This window comes from Mobula hypostoma, chromosome 3 (genome assembly GCF_963921235.1).
Source record: "Mobula hypostoma chromosome 3, sMobHyp1.1, whole genome shotgun sequence".
NCBI lineage: Eukaryota > Metazoa > Chordata > Chondrichthyes > Myliobatiformes > Myliobatidae > Mobula > Mobula hypostoma.
Window position 1 is genome coordinate 146,391,325 of NC_086099.1, and position 16,569 is coordinate 146,407,893.

The following is a 16,569-nucleotide window of genomic DNA, read 5'->3' on the forward strand; positions in this document are numbered from 1 at the left end:
ATCCCCCTATAACTCAGGCCCTCCAGTCTAGGCAGCATTCTCATACATCTCTTCTGCAACCTCTCCAGCCTGACAAAGTCTTTCCTATAACATGGTGACCAAAATCGTACACAATACTCCGAGTATGGACACATCAATGACTTATGTAACCACAATACACTCAGACTCCCCCATGACGCTACCCTGCACAGTACTTCTTCGTTACAACATGGTTATTCGATTCTTTATTGAAATTTTTTATGACAAAAATACATTCGAAATAACACTTAAAACTTATTCTATTTTTTTCACCCATAATGTCCGGAAAATGGCCTTCAGCTTGCAGTGAGGATAGTACATCCAAGATGTCTAAGGAAAGCATTAGTATGAATGTGAAACTGCATTCTCATGGTGAGAGCCTTAATAATGAAGAGCTTTGAGAACTGGCAGAGTGATGCACCCTGGGTGAATCTGAGGACAGGGATGGAGAAGAGGAAACAGCAGCAAGAAATGTCACCACAACACCACACGAAGTTCCTCAGCACTACCACTACCATGATCACACAAATCATGGACCAGCTCGTCGATAATGACCGACTGGAAGCGAAACAATTAGGCAAAGAGAAGTGTTCTCGACATGATTTCCTGCTACCAGAACTGCTTCATGAGAGGAAATTTAAGAAAGGCAGTCAAATCTCTACCTGAAGAAGAAGCCGAAGTTAGAGGAGGACCCACAGCCTGGTCCCTTCTCCAAGATGTTTCCCCCGCTACTGTTGCCCTGCTTGTCACTGTGTAGGTCCGACTTGAGTTTGAATCCACAAAATGTACCATTCACAGTTACCCAAGTTGAAATTCATCTGCCATTCCTCAGCCTATCTTCCTAACTGATCAAGATTACTTTGCAATTCATTGTAGCCAGCTTAACTATTGACAAGACCACCTAATTTAGTATCATCAACAAACTTGCTAATCATGCATAAACATTCACATCCAAATCATGTACATGTATAATGACCAGAGGTCTCAACACTAACCCCTGGGATGCTCCACTAGTAATAGGAGTCCAGATGGAGAATCAACTCTCAACCATTACCCTCAGCTTCCTATCATCAAGTCAATTCTGACTCTACCTCACTAGATCACTGAATCCCTAGCAATCTAACCTTCCATATCAGCCTGCCATGAAGGTCTTCGTCAAAGGCCTTACAAAAGTCTATATGGACAATATCTATGCCCTATCCCTGTAGCTACCTCTTGGAAAACTCTAAGATTGGTAAGGCATGACATTCCAAACACAAGACCTCACTGATCATTCCTAATCAGGCCTTGACTATCCATGAAGAAAGAGTAGATCTTGTCTCTCAAAATTCTCTCCACTACCATCTTTATAACTGAAGTCAGGCTCACCAGCCCGTAATTCTCTGGCCTGTCTTTGCTCCCATGAACAATGGAACAATATTAGCTACATTCCAATCCTCTGGAACTTCGCCAGTAGCTAATGATGAAGCAAATATCTCTATAAGGGCCTTCGCAATTTCTTCATTAACCGAAGATGCACTTGGTCAGGCCCTGAGGATTTGCCCACCTTAAAGTGCTTCAAGACCGCAAATACTTCCTTCCTTATAATATACGCATGTTCTGGGACCTCACAACTTATTACCTTTATTTTATTTGGAATCCATGCTATTCTCCTTAGTTAACACCAAGGAGAAAAGGGCATTAAAAATCTCGGCCAGCTCCTATGGCTCCACATATAGGTAGTTCTGATGGTCTTTTAAGAGGACCTAGTCTCTTCCTAGTCACCAGTTTATTATTAATATAACTGAAAAACCTTTTGGATTATCTTTAACCTTACCTGACAAATCTATCTCATGTCCTGTCTTTTCCCCTCCTGATTTCCCACTTAAGCTTTTTATACTTGTCAAGGAATTAATTTGTACCCAGCTGCCTAAAAGCATGTATGCTTTCTTCATTTTCCTGACTAGAGGCTTTGATATCTCTCATGAGGCAGGGTTCTCTGAACTTGGTATGTCTACCATTCAGCCTAACAGGAACACTTGATATAACCCTATTAAAAGCCTCCCATTTACCAAATGTTCCTTTGCCTTTAAATAGATTCTCTCAGTTGACACCAGCTAGATACAGCCTACTGCCCTCAAAGTTGGCCCTGCTCCGGTTCAGGAGTTTATCATGTGGACCTGTTCTATCTTTTTCCATAACTATTTTGAGACTAATAGAATTGTGTCACTAAAGTACTCCCCATCTGCCACTTCAGTTACTTGGCCTGCCTTGTTTCTTAAGAGAAGGTATTGCTCCTTCCCAAGCAGGTTCCTCTATATTAGTGGCTCTCAAACTATTTTGGGTTAACACAGCCTTGACTCCCAGATCGCATCCCCAACATCCGCCTCTCCCTTTCTGGCCACTACATAAAAGTTATAAAGAATTTTGATTTATGATGCAGTGAAAGAAAATATGAACTGCCAATTCAAAGCAGTGCCAAATAATGCAAAGTTTATTCAAATCTATCTAAACAAATAAAATTATTTCTTTAATTACAGTAAGAACAATTTTCATCAACAATTTTAGAGCATACTCTAAAATAGCCCAACTATTCACTACTTCTTTGCTTTTTCACCTTTCAAAAAAAAAACGGCTCTTACAGACATCTGACCTCTCCCAGAAGTTCCGGGAGTCTCCCGCATATTAATAGTGAGTCCCTGATGCCTGCAAGTTATATACAATATCCCGGGAATCAGTTTTTTCGGGAGCAAACGAGAGAAAGAGAGAGAGAGGGGGGAGAGAGAGGGGGGGGGGAGAGAGGGAGAGAGGGAGGGAGAGAGGGAGAGAGAGAGGGGAGGGGGGAGAGAGAGGGGAGAGGGGGAGAGAGGGGGGGTGGGGGGGGAGAGAGAGAGAGAGAGAGAGAGAGAGAGAGAGAGAGAGATAGCAAGTGCGCCATAGCAGAGTGTTCCAAAAAAATATATAAAATGTACGTCACCCCAGACTACCCTAAAGTGTACCCCAGCCTAATAGGGGTCAAAAATAATGACAGTGTTGCTCGCTGTACTGTTTGCAAAAGTGGCTTTTCTATTGCCCATGGTGGGTTAAAATGTAAAAGACATGTTGAGATGAGTTTAACAGGTGTCATTCATTCATTTATTAGCATAGCTAACGTTATTTGAACTAGCTAGCTAGCTGCCAAGGAGCTACTCTATTGCAGACATCCCACCTCTCCAGGAAGTTCCGGGAGTCTCCCGCAAATTGATGGTGCTACCTCCCTGAAATGAGTTTTTGCAGGGTGGGATGTCTGCTGTAGACTTGCTTAAAGTTGTAATAGAATTAAAAACAAACAACTCCATAATATAAGTTTCCATATGTGATCAAATAAATTGTGTTCTTTCATAATCAAATGTCCTGTATACATACACCCTTGGAGGTTGGGGGGGAGGGGGGATATGGGGTTTGCGGGGGGGGGGCGGGAGTGGTGGTGCTACCTCCCTGAAATGAGCTTTTGCAGGGTGGGATGTCTGTACTTAAATCGATCAGGCAGAATTGGAAAGGTCGGGTACAAGCTGAAATCAAGGCAGAGGGGCCCGGGTTCTGAGAGAGTAGCAAAGCAGCAGGGCCCAGGTTAGAGAGCGAGCAATGACCTGAGTTTTGGACTGTTTAAATGCCAGGCCAGATTGAAAAGGTCAGGGTGTCAGGGACAGGCCGATTCAGCTCGCAGCTCTGCGAGTTTTATTCATCTCTGCACTGAACTGAAGCTGCGGCCTGCAACTAACGGGCTACTAGATCGGCTGTCATGAAGACTGGCTTCACGGTTGTGGACTCACTTATGCAAAATCCATTCATTTGCTTGCACAATCTTTTTTTTTCCTGCACATTGGGTGTTCGCTGGTCCTTATTTTTAAAATTGATTCTATCAGGTTTCTTTATTTTATGGTTGTCTGTAAGATGAATCTCAAGGTTGTATATAGTATACATACTTCGATAATAAATGTACTTTGAACTTTGAAATGGATGGGCTGTGTGCAGTGATATCAGCTTCTCAACATTAGGCTCAATATCACTCAGGAGTCGTCTCAGGTCCCCACCTTCAGTATTTAACAGTCTGTTTTGTTGATCTGAAACAAGTTGGGAAACTGCACTGAAAATGTGCTCCACTAAATATGATGCTGGGAAGGCAATAAAGAACATCTTTTCCACAGTGCAGGGTAGCTTTCAGAGATTTCTTTCTGCAACCAAAACTCTTGATATGATTTTTTGCATCAGCTTAAAGTCATTTTGTACTGAGATCAGTTCTTCCTCCAACCCAACGTGAAATTCCTCATTACAAGTGTTCAGGAATGGACTTATTGCCCAATTGGGAATTTGGATCGAGAGAAGATCCTGAAATCTCTCTGACATGTCTTTATGCATCTCACCCAGGTGAGGACAGTATACTTGAAGATCATCATCTGGTATTCTTTCCCTCTCCTCCAATTCAGAGGCTCAAAGTGGAAAAAGGTTGTGACAGCCAATGTTGCACTTAAATAGAGTTAACTTGGACAGAAATGTGGAGACTGATTTCACTTTGATAAGATTCATATCATTTCCTTACAATGAAGATTAAACTTTGTGAATTATTCCGACAAATTAGCAATATCATGCCTAATATTCCTGAGTTGATTATTGAATGAAGCATTCAAATCCTCAAAAATTTTATCCCAGTTTCAAGTAGTACATAAAAATTTCCTTCTGACTTCTATGTGCAACATCAGGTTTTCAAACTGTTCATCATTCTCAAGACAAAGCTCTCAAAATAGTTGAGAATTAACAGCATGGTACTCAATTTTATTTACCACTGTGATAGCAATGTTTAATGATTTGTGTAGCCAAACACTTAGTTACTTTAGTGACAAGCTGTTGTATGCAAATTACAGTGAATGGTAAATATGTTAGGTATAGCTTTAAGAAAGTAATAATTCCACAATGCCATCCTGTCACTGATGGTGTCCCATCTGTTGAGCTAGACTGTTGGTATGCAAAATGTTTTTCTCTTTGAAAATTGCTCAACAACCCAAGACCCAGACTCCCCCTTCCTATCTGTTTCTAGTTCCCTTGCAAATAACAACTCAGTTGAACCATGCTTTCGTCTTTTATTCAGTGAACATAACCAAGAAGCAAAGATTCATTGCCTCATCCAACTGCAGAGCAAATTCTGTTGTCCTAAGTATGCTGCACAATGTGTCCTCCACAGACTCTGACATTTCATCTATTCCTCTTTGATCAAAGTTGAATGGAATCATTTTAATTACTTGTGTAATGTTCTGTAACTCCAAAACAAAAACTAATTGAAAGGAAAACAAGAGAGCCAGAAATGAGAGTCCAACTTTGTTTTATTTTAAGCGACATGTGACTTGATAACATATACATTTATGTAATTTTACATACAACCCACAATGCATTATGTAAGCAACAAAGAATGCTTAATCAAACAATGTATTTACAATATTACTGAAATAATAAATACATAACATTGCTCCCTGCTTAGCTACAAATTTCAACACAACATTGAATGCATCTCAACTTGTATAAATATACTATATTTACAGCATACTATATAATACAACTATCATATAGAGATCCACAGCATAGTAAATTTTAAATTGTCTCATTCAGGCCTAAAGGTTTAATCGCTCTGGAGGCTCTTACACTGGTGGGATAATGTCTTTCCTGATAAGGGGTATCAATGTACTTGGCAGATGAGGCCTGTGGCTGTGAAACAATCTCAGGCTCTGGGGCTTCCTCCATGATGATTGTCAGTGTTGACTCTTGGACTGCAGGAAGTGGCTCTGGAAACTCTGGATACCCTAGTTCTGGACATGTTTGCATCCTGAACAGTGCATGCAAGCTTCACTGATGATGTGGATCATAACGTGTGAGTACAGTGGCTGCCGTCACTATTTCCTTTACCATTTGGAAAGCCACCTCACACTGTTTTGCCATTTCTTCCAAATCTGCAGTAGTGAGTTCAAGAGGTGGAGCACATTAGCCAGGTTTGGCAGGAAACTGTTATAGTAATTGACAAATTCTAAAAATCCACTGCTTGAATAATTACACTAGTGTAATCCTTGTGAGTCAATGGTGTAACCACAGTAACTGGTGCTTAGCTTAAAGAATTCATACTTGTTGCATCATGCTCTGAACCCATAATATGCTCATCGTAATAACAGTACCTTGAGATTTTGGAGACGTCCCTTGTCTTTCTTACTGGTAACACTGATGTCATCCAGGTAACACTGAGTGCCTGAACAGCCTTACAGCACCTGGTCCATAGCTTTCTGCCAGTGTGCAGGTGTAGATGCTATTCCCATAAATTAGCCTATTTTAGCAATAAATCCCTTTGTGAGTGTTAATGGTGAGAAATACTCTGGACTCCTCTTCAATTTCCTTCTGTAGATAGACTTCAGCTAAGTCAACTTTCCTGAAGTGTTTCCCTCCAGAAAGGTTTGCCTAGGAAGAGCGTATTGCTTTCAGTATTGGGGTGATGGTGACCTTAAAGTCACCACAGATGCTGACAGACCCATTCTTCTTGGCTACTGGGTCCACTGGTACTGCCTATGAACTTCACTCCATCTTGGAAAGAATTACTTCTGCCTCCATGCAATTAAAACACACGGACTAGTCTATCATGGATGGTATAAGAAACCAGACAGGATTTGCAAAGCTATTTTACTCTTTTGCACTCTTGGTGGCCAATCAATACCAGGAAGATTTAAATCTCCCATCAGCAACACCCTACTATTCTCACAACTACTCTCGATACATCTGTTCAAGTTCCAATTGACAATGGGGGGTGGCGGGGGGGGGGGGAATAATATGGACTACCAAAGTGACTATCCCCTTCTTATATTTATGTTCTACCCAAATGGCGCTATTAGTTAATCCTAAGGATATCTACTAAGCACTGTTGTCATGTCCCCTCTTATTAAGAAGGAACTCCTGGCTGAGCAGCAACTCGGATCCGTTCCAGTTTGCCTAATGTCATGGCAGGTCAAAAGCAGATTTCATTTCATTGGTTCTTCACTCAACCCTGAAACATTTGGACAGTAAAGTTGCATTCAGCAGGATGCTCTTTATTGACAGTTCTGCATTTAATACTATCATCCCCTCAAAACTAATCTACAAGCTCCAAGACCTAGGCCTCTATACCTCCTTGTGCAACTGGATCTTTGATTTCCTAGCTGGCAGACTCCAGTCAGTTAGGATTGGCAACATCTCCACAATTACCAAGAGGTGCACCACAAACAAGGCTGTGTGCTTAGCCCCTCTACTATTTGCTTTATACTTAAGGCTGTGAGGCTAAGCATAGCTTCAATGCCATATTTAAGTTTACTGATAACATCACTACCATTGACCTAATCAAAGTTGGTGACAAATCAGCATATACTATAGGAGGGAGGTCAAAAACCTAGCTGAGTGGTGCCACAACAGCAGCCTCTTACACAATGTCAGCAAGACCAAGGAGCTGATTACTGACTACAGGAAGAGGAAACCAGAGGTCATCAGTTGGGTGGGTGGGGGGGGGGTCACAGGTGGAGAGGTTCAGCAGCTTTAAATGCCTCAGGATATCATTTCAAAGGATCTGTCCTGGGAACCATTACAAAGAACTACTTTCTTGGAAGTTTGTAAAGATGTCATCTAAATCTCTGACAAAATTCTATAGTTGTGGGCGGAAAGTATACAGACTAAATGCATCACAGCCTAGTATGGAAACACCAATGCCCTTCAGCAGAAAGGCCTAGAAAAATGAGTGAATACAGCCGAGTCCATCACAAATAAAGACCTCCCCACCACTGAGCACATCCACGAGGAGAGCTGTCACAGGAAAGCTGCATCCATCATCAAGGACCCCCACCATCCATGCTATGCTCTATTCTCACTGCTGCCATCAGGAAGGAGATACAGGAGCCTCAAGATCCATTTCACCAGTAAGTTATTACTTCTCAACCATCAGGCTCTTGAACCAGAGGGGATAACTTCACTCAACTTCACTGACCCCAACACTAAACTATTCCCACAATCTATGGACTCGCCTTCAAGGACTGTTCATCTCATATTCTCAATATTTATTGCTCATTTATTATTATTTTTGTATTTGCACAGTTTGTCATCTTTTGCACTTGGGGTGTATGTCCATTTTGTGTGCAGTTTTTCATTGATTCTGTGGCACTTCTTTGTATCTACTGTGAATGCCTGCAAGACAATGAATCTCAGGGTGGTAACATATATGCACTTTGATAATGAATTTACTTTGAACTTTAAACTCCAACTCGGTCCTTTGTCACACCTAAAGCATAGTATTCCCAAACATTAAGCTGCCAGTCTTACCCTTCTGTCAGATATTTCTGTTAGGACGACAAATATCCCAGTCCCCAAATGCAATCTACACCCTCAGTTCATCTGCCTTACTTGCCAAGCTACATGCATTGAAACAGATGCAATTTAAATCAGGCTTCCTATCTGCTCTTTCAGTGTAACCATGACTATACTGATTGCTGGACTAATGCGCTTTGGATGTTTCTGTCTTTTCACTGACTTTACTCTAATGAAACCTACCCCCCGCCAAAAAAACTCTCCCTGGTCACAAATGCAAATTTCTCTGCTAGGTTACCGTTCTTCTCAGGTTCAAGGGCAACCCATCTAAATTGCACAGGCTTTGTACCTGTACACCTTCCCATGCAGCTACTGTTCCAAGTGCTTCACATTTTCCCAGAAGAGAGAAAAAGAGAGACACAGAGAAAAGGGGAGGGGTAGCGAGGAGGGTGGGGTGGAGAGTGAGGACACGCACACATGTGGCATGTCACATTGTCAAGTGAACAATTAGTTCTTGTGGGACTGCAGATCATGATCTCTCTTCGGGGACTTTGCTAATGCTTGCTTGGTAGGTAGTGGGTCCTGATGCTTCCTACAGAAACTAATGGGGTGGGTTGATGCTTTGCCACAGGAGGTGGGGGGTGAGGAGAAAAGGGGGCTTTGGGGTTCTAACACTTGACTGTCATTCATTCTCTGTGGTTCTCTTCTGTTTTCATGGATGTCTGTGAAGAACAAGAATTTCAGGTTGTATATTGTATACATTCTCTGATATTAAATGGAACCATTGAACCACTCCTCCCTTCAATAACTCACCCAACCAAAATAAATACCTTAATGCTGGCAAGTTATTGTTCCTTACACAAATTACAGGTGAGAACAGAAGTTTGGATTCAACTATGTCCACAGAAGTATTCAAATAGAGAATAAATGTCAGCAGTGAATCAACCACATTCAACATTTTGCCCTTTGTAAAATTTAGATGGCATTTACAGAATGGGAGGGACAGATTTCTTCTGCATACTTGATTGTACATAGTGTATGTGCACATGAGGAATTGAGAATATAAAAAAATCATTTTGACCTTACGTAACCTCTGGCTAAAAGAATATTTGGGACGGAATAGGAATTTTTGAACTGAAGCAAACTCTGCCTTCAGCAGTTAACTGGCTTATACTAGTTCTCCCCTGGTTTGCAGAGAGACACTGAGAGTTTGATAACATTATACATTGTACCTTCGTTTGAGTAGGGTGGGAGGACTCACCGATAAGGACAGGAATGAACATCCATCTGTAATTAAGCCTTCATCTAGCAGACTCTCTTATCTGTAACTAAGTTTCTCACCAACAGACTTGGTGGGCGTACCAGTTCAAATGACATCTTGCAACAGTAATGTATGGGGCTTACTATGTATAAATATACAGCTGTAACCGGAGAGAGTGGGCCCACTTGTCAGATGGTGGCCAGTACTTTCCTTTGACAACTGGGTCTCAAACTCCTGCAGGAGGTTTGCCCAATAAACTGATGTAACTATAAGAAGCTGGTCTCCCGAGTTTTATTCAGATTCGACTTTAACACACATTCTGTGGAAATTTACCCAGTACATTTATCCCGACTTAACAAAATGATCACGCACTGATATACTGGAGAAAAAGGTCACTATTTAATGAAGTAAAATAAGAATTCCAGTCAAAATAACCTGTAATATTCTGTTAATTTAAATAATATGGATTTGACTTTGTAACTTAAAAGTCACTTGTTGCACAAGGCAAAGTATAATAACTGTGGATTGTATTAAAAATATTATTTAAAACCACTTGACCTAAAATAAAACGACATGGAAGGCAGAAAAAATACAAAGCTACAAAAATACTTAAAATTCAACTGCAATATGTAGTGTTTCCAAAATCCACTCCATGGTGTTAAGCAGGAAACAGACTTGCTTTATGAAACAAAATGTGAAAATGGCCATTTCTACGTTGTTTCTAGTCAGTCTGGAAATATGACAGAGACCTTTCTACGCACCCTTGGTCACCTGATAGTTTCAATATTGGAGCACAAAGGAGAATACAATTCCCCGTTCACCACTCCAATTGCAAGAGAAATCTGATTAAGTCCCTACTCTACGTGCAAACATTGTTGTGTGGTTCTAAGACAATGGCACAGTAACGTAGTGGGCTAGAGTAACACTTTACAGCAGCAGCAACTGAGGTTCAATTCCCGCAGCTGTCTGTAAGGAATTTGTATTTGCTCCCCATTACTGTGTGGATTTCCTCCAGGTGCTCCAGCTTCCACTCTCCCCCCCCCCCCAACAACATTCTAAAGACATATGCAACTGAATAGGCATAGGAGGCCTCACACAGTTTGAGGCGCAAGAGATTTTAAATAAAGCAGCTTTTGCAGGATTTCAGTGATGCAGTCACAATCGAATGGGCACAGTAGGCCTCATGCAGTAAGCATGATAAAAGGCAACTTAAATGAAGGCAAGAACAAGTGAAGCAGCCATTGCATGAGTGGTCCAGTGTTAAGAGTGGGGAGGCTTTCGCTCATCAGGCTTGGGCAAGTATCTGGTAAGATTCTTCTTCATTCTTTGTCTGTTAGTACATAGTTAGAGCAGTAAGAATGGCTCCAGGGGCTGTGCTGTGTTCTTTGTGTGAGATGTGGAAATTCTGGGCGACTCCAGCCTGCCGGATAACCACATCTAGACCAAGTACATCGAGCTGCAGCTCCTCAGAGAATATGTTAAGCAACTGGAGCTGCAGCTCAAGGACCTTTGGTTCAAACAGGAAACTGAGATGACAGATGTGAGCTACAGGAAGGTAGTCACCCCCAAGTTGCAGGAAAATGGGTGACTCTCAGGAGAGGGCAGGGAAATGGGCTGCCAGTGCGGAGTATCACTGTGGCTGTTCCCTTCAACAATACGTATACTGTTTTGAGTACTGTTGAGGGAATGACTTATCAGGGGTTGAACTGCACCGACTGGGCCTCTGGCACTGAGTCTGCTGCTGTGGCTCAGAAAGGAAGGGAAGAAAAGAGAAGAGGACTGCATTAGTGACAGCGGATTCCATAGTTAGAGGAGTAAACATGAGATTCTGTGGATGTGACAAAGACACCCAAATGGTATGTTGCTTCCCAGGTGGCAAAATCGTCTCGAATTGGGTCCACGGCATTCTAAAAGGGGAGCATGAGCAGCCAGAAGTCTTGGTACATATTGGTATCAATGACATAGTAGGAAAAGCAAGGAGGCCCTGAAAAGAAAATTTAGGGAGCTAGGCAGAAGGCTGAAAAGCAGAACCTCCAGGGTAACCATCTCTGGAGTGCTACCTCTGCCATGCAGTGAGAGTAAGAATAGGATGATTTGACAGATGAATGCGTGTCTGAGGAACTGGTGCAGGGGGCAGGGTTTAAGATTCCCTGATCATCGATATGGCTTCAGGCGAAGGTATGACCTGTACAAAAGGGACGGGTTACCCCTGAACCCGAGGGGGGCAATATTCTAGCAGGCAGGTTGCAAGAGCTATTGGGGAGGGTTTAAACTAATTTTACAGGGGGATGGGACCCAGAGTGATCAGGCTGAGGAGAGGGCTGTTGGTTTACAAACAGAGGCACTGTGCATTGAGACTGTCAGGAAGGATGGGCAGACAATAGAACAAAAATTCAGTCAGTGGGATGAGTTGCAGTGTAAAGGGGGACAAAAATCAAAGAGGGTGTTGCAGAGAGGATTGAAGGCTTCATATTTGAATGCATGCAGTATACAGAATAAAGATGATCTTGTAGTGCGATTAGAGATAGGCAGGTATGATGTTGCAGGCACCACTGACTTGTTGCTGAAAAGAATATAGTTGGAAGCTTAATATCCTAGGACAGACATTGTATCGAAAGGGCAGGCAGATAGGCTCTGTTGATTAAAAAACAAAATCAAATCCTTAAAAAGAGGTGATATTGGATCGGAAGATATAGAATCCTTGTGGGTAGAGTTAAGAAACTGCAAGGGTAAAATGACTGTGATGGCCTCTGAACAGTAGCCAGGATGTGCGCTACAAATTACAATGGAAGATAGAAAAGGCTTGTCAAAAAGGCAACGTTACTATAATCATTAGAGATTTGCAATATTCAGACAGATTGGGAAAATCAGGTTGGTGCTGGATCCCAATAGACAAAGCCTACAAGATGGCTTTTTAGAGCAGCTCGTGGTCAAGCCCACTAGGAGACCAGCTATTCTCAATTAGGTGGTATGTAATGAACTGGATTTGAGTAGGGAGCTTAAGGTTAAGGAAACCTTAGGAGGCAGTGATCATAGTATGATGGAATTCACCCTGTATTTTGAGGGGGAGAAGCTAAAGTCAGATGTGTTAGTATTACAGTGGAGTAGAATTACAGAGGCATGAGAGAGGAGCTGGCCAAAGTTGTTTGGAAGGGGACTCTAGCAGGGATGACAGTAGAACAGCACTGGCTGGAGTTTCTGAGAACAATCTGAAAGGCGCAGGATGGATACATCTCAAAGAAGTACTATTATTCTAAAAGGCAAGATGATGCAACCATGGCTAACAAGTCAAAGCCAACATAAAAGCAAGAGAGGGTATATAATCAAGCAAAATCAGTGGGAAGTTAGAGGATTGGGAAACTTATAAAAACAAATAGAAGGCAACTAAAAAAGCCTTAACAAGGGAAAAAAGATGAAATATGAAGGTAAGCTAGCCAACAATATCAAAGAGGATAGAAGTTTTTTTAAGATATATCAAGAGTAAAAGACAGGCAAGAGTAGATATTTGACCACTGGAAAATGACACTGGAGAGGAGGTAACGGAGTACAAGGAAATGGCAGACAAACTGAATAAGTATTTTACATCAGTCCTCACTATGGAAGACACTAGCAGTATGCTGGAAGTTCCACAGTGTCAGGGGCAGAAATTAGTGCAGTTGATATTACTAGGGAAAGGGTGCTTGGGAAAAATGAAAGGTCCTGCACACAAAAGAGTTTTGAAAGAGGTAGATGAAGACATTGTGGAGGCATTAGTACTGATCTTTCAAGAATCAACAGATTCTGGCATAGTTCCGGAGAACTAGAAAATTGCATATATCAATCCACTCTTCAAGGCAGAAGAAAGGAAAGTATATGCCAGTTAGCCAGACTTCAGTATTTGGGAAAATGTTGGAGTCAATCATTGAGGATGTTGTTTCGGAATACTTGGGAGACAAATAATAAAATAGGCCATAGTCAGCATGATTTCTTTAAGGGAAACCCTTGCTTAACAAGCCCGTTAGAACTCTGAGGAAATAACAAGCAGGATAGTCAAAGAAGAATCACTGGATGTTGTGTACTTAAGATTTTCAATAGACCTTTGACAAGGTGCCCCACATGAAGCTGCTTAACAAGATAAGAACCCATGCATGGTATTACAGGAAAGATATAGGCATGGAAAGAGCATTGGCTGATTGGCAGGAGGCAAACAGTAGAAATAAAAGGAGCTTTTCTGATTGGTTGGTGGTGACTAGCGGTATTGCCCAGGGGTTAGTGTGGGGACTGATTCTTTCTACGTTATATATCAATGATTTGGATGACGGATTTGATGGCTTTGTGGCCAAGTTTGCAGACGATACGGAGATAGGTGGAGATGCAGATAGTGTTGAGGAAGCAAGGACTTTGATAAATTAGGAAAATGGGAAAAGAAGTGGCAAATGGAATACAGTGTCAAGAAGTGCACTTTGGCAGAAGGAGAGAAAATTCTAAATGTTGAGGAAATGGAAAAATCTGAGGTGCAAAGGGAACTGGGGGTCCTCGTGTAGGATTCCGTAAAGGTTAATTTGCAGGGTATGTCACTGGTGAGGATGGCAAATGCAATGCCGGCATTTATTGACAGGAATAGAGTGTAAGAACAAGGATGTGATGCTGAGGCTTTATAAAGCATTGGTGGGGCCTTAGTTGGAGTACTGTGAACTGTTTTGGGCTCCTTAGTGAAGAAAGGATGTGCTGTCATTGGAGAGGGTTCAGGGAAGGGTCACAAGAATGACTGAAAATGAAAAGCTTTTCGTATGAGGAGTGATTGATGGTTCTGGGCCTTTACGCTGGAATTTTGAAGAACGAGGGGTGATCTCATTGAAACCCATCAAAAGATGGAAGGCCTAAATAGAGTGGGCGTGGAGAGGATCATTCCTGTGGTAGGAGAGTCTAGGACCAGAGGGGACAACCTCAGAATAGAGGGTCGTCCATTTAGAACAGAGATGAGGAATTTCTTTAGTCAGAGAGTGGTGAACCTGTGGAATTAATTGCCACTGGTGGCTGTGGATAGCAGGTGACTGGGTTTATTTAACAGAAGATTGATAGGTTATTGATTAGTCAGGATGTGAAAGGTTACAGGAAAAAGGCAGGAGAAAGGTGTTGAGAGAGAAATGGATCAACCATGATGAAATGGCAGAGCAGATTTGATGGGATGAATGTCCCAATTCTGCCCCTACGTCTTATGGGTTAGTAATTTGTGGGCATGCTACATTGGCACCAGAAGCATGGCAACACTTGTGGGCCGCCCACAGCAGATCCTCAGACAGCATTGGTTGTTGAACCAAATGACACATTTCACTGTATGTTTTGATCGATGTACTTGTGACAAATAAAGCTAATCTTTAACATAATTTTCCCAACATAAAAACGAAGTTCCTTCAAGCAAATCAATGACTTGCCTTTCAGCCTTTTGGAAAGTGAACTCTGAAATATACAATGCCTGGTTGGCTGATGCTGAGAACCTGAACTACAGATGAAAGTTCAGAGCCAGGGATGGCACAGAGTACACTAAATTTCTAGGCAACAGGAGAATGCAGTGCCTGTGTAAGCTTAATCAAGGTTATAATTTTTTTTATTTTATCAGATTTTTTTTATTTTATCTACAATATAACTACAATCTATATTTCTTTTCAGAAAGAAACTCAGATTTCTAACTGGGGATCCCTGACTTGTTCCTAAATCATAAGTGGTTTATTGGAGAAGAGCAGGGTGAAATAATCAGATGTATTGATATCCAAAATACTTCAACTAAAATACACCAAGATGACAATGGTTTCTGTTTTATTGTAGATGTTTGCTATTTCCTAATCATCTCATATCAGCTTGGCATTTTATACTATGGGGAATGCAATTACCATAGACCAGGAAAAAGGCTCTTTAGCCCACAATGCCCATACCAACCATAAAGCAATAGCCTCATTTTCTAGCACTTGGCAGATAGCTTTCTGTGCTGTGTGCTCATCTAGTTACTTAAATGTTATGAAAATCTGTGCCTCCACCAGTCCCTCAGGCTGTTTGTTCCAGATTCTAACCACCTCTATGTGATAATGATCTTCCTCAGAAGCCTTTAAACCTCTGACCGGTTATCTATACATCTCTGCTACGGGAAAGGTTCTTACTACCCAAGACCCTTGTAATTTTATATACTTTAATCATCTTCATTTGTGTTAATGTTACAATCCACATAGAACTTTAAAGAGAATTAAATCAAAATCACTTGCCTAATTTTGTATTTGTGCATCATGCAGCCATTAGGTTGCCACACATTTTCACCAAGGAATCGGCCACTAGAAAGAAGCCATTCACAACTATCACCACCTAGAGAAAGGAAATCATAAATTTAAAATGATTATATAGTTCGCTCAATAATCATAACAGAAGACAGAGACCAAAACAAGCTGTCACAGGCAAATGCCAAGAACAAAACTGGGTAATGATTAAAATAAGCAAACTTGTGAGAAAGCTAAGGTAATCAATTACCGTGCAAACTTATGCCGCGGAATGGAAAAGAGATCTTTATTTTGATAGACAAAGATCATTATATAAACACACAGGATGCAACATTATTTGTTGATGCTATCTTCATCTAGCTTTCTACCAGTACAGAGAAACATTCACTCATGACAACAATGTCAAGATGCAAGCCCAACCTTCTCCAACCACAAGTGACAAGATTGACCCTAAAGACTATTCCTTCTGTAGTTTAATGTGAAGGGAGTTTGAACTTACATCTTTATGCCCATTTAACACCAAATTCGCTTAAATGTTTATTGTTTTCTGATGATAGCATATAAATGCCTTTATAAAACTTCTGGGATTGCCCAATGATCAGTCTTCTGTATGCTTCCGAGACCATCTCCAGCAGATACCGAAAGGCAGTTTAAAAAAAAAACCAGCTATATTCTCAATGCAAAATCCTCTAAATTCACTATGAAAAAAACCAAATGAAAGTCGGTGTC

At 41.4% G+C, this 16,569-nt stretch overlaps 1 protein-coding gene across 3 annotated transcripts in view; it reads right to left on the reverse strand.

Moving 5' to 3' along the window:
* Positions 1 to 16,569, reverse strand: part of casd1 (CAS1 domain containing 1) — a 128,018-nt gene that overhangs the window by 72,348 nt on the left and 39,101 nt on the right. For all 3 annotated transcript variants that reach the window (XM_063043826.1, XM_063043827.1, XM_063043825.1), the window contains one exon: positions 15,832 to 15,928. In XM_063043826.1, coding sequence (XP_062899896.1) covers positions 15,832 to 15,928 — 97 coding nt within the window. The remainder of the gene's footprint in view (positions 1 to 15,831; positions 15,929 to 16,569) is intronic.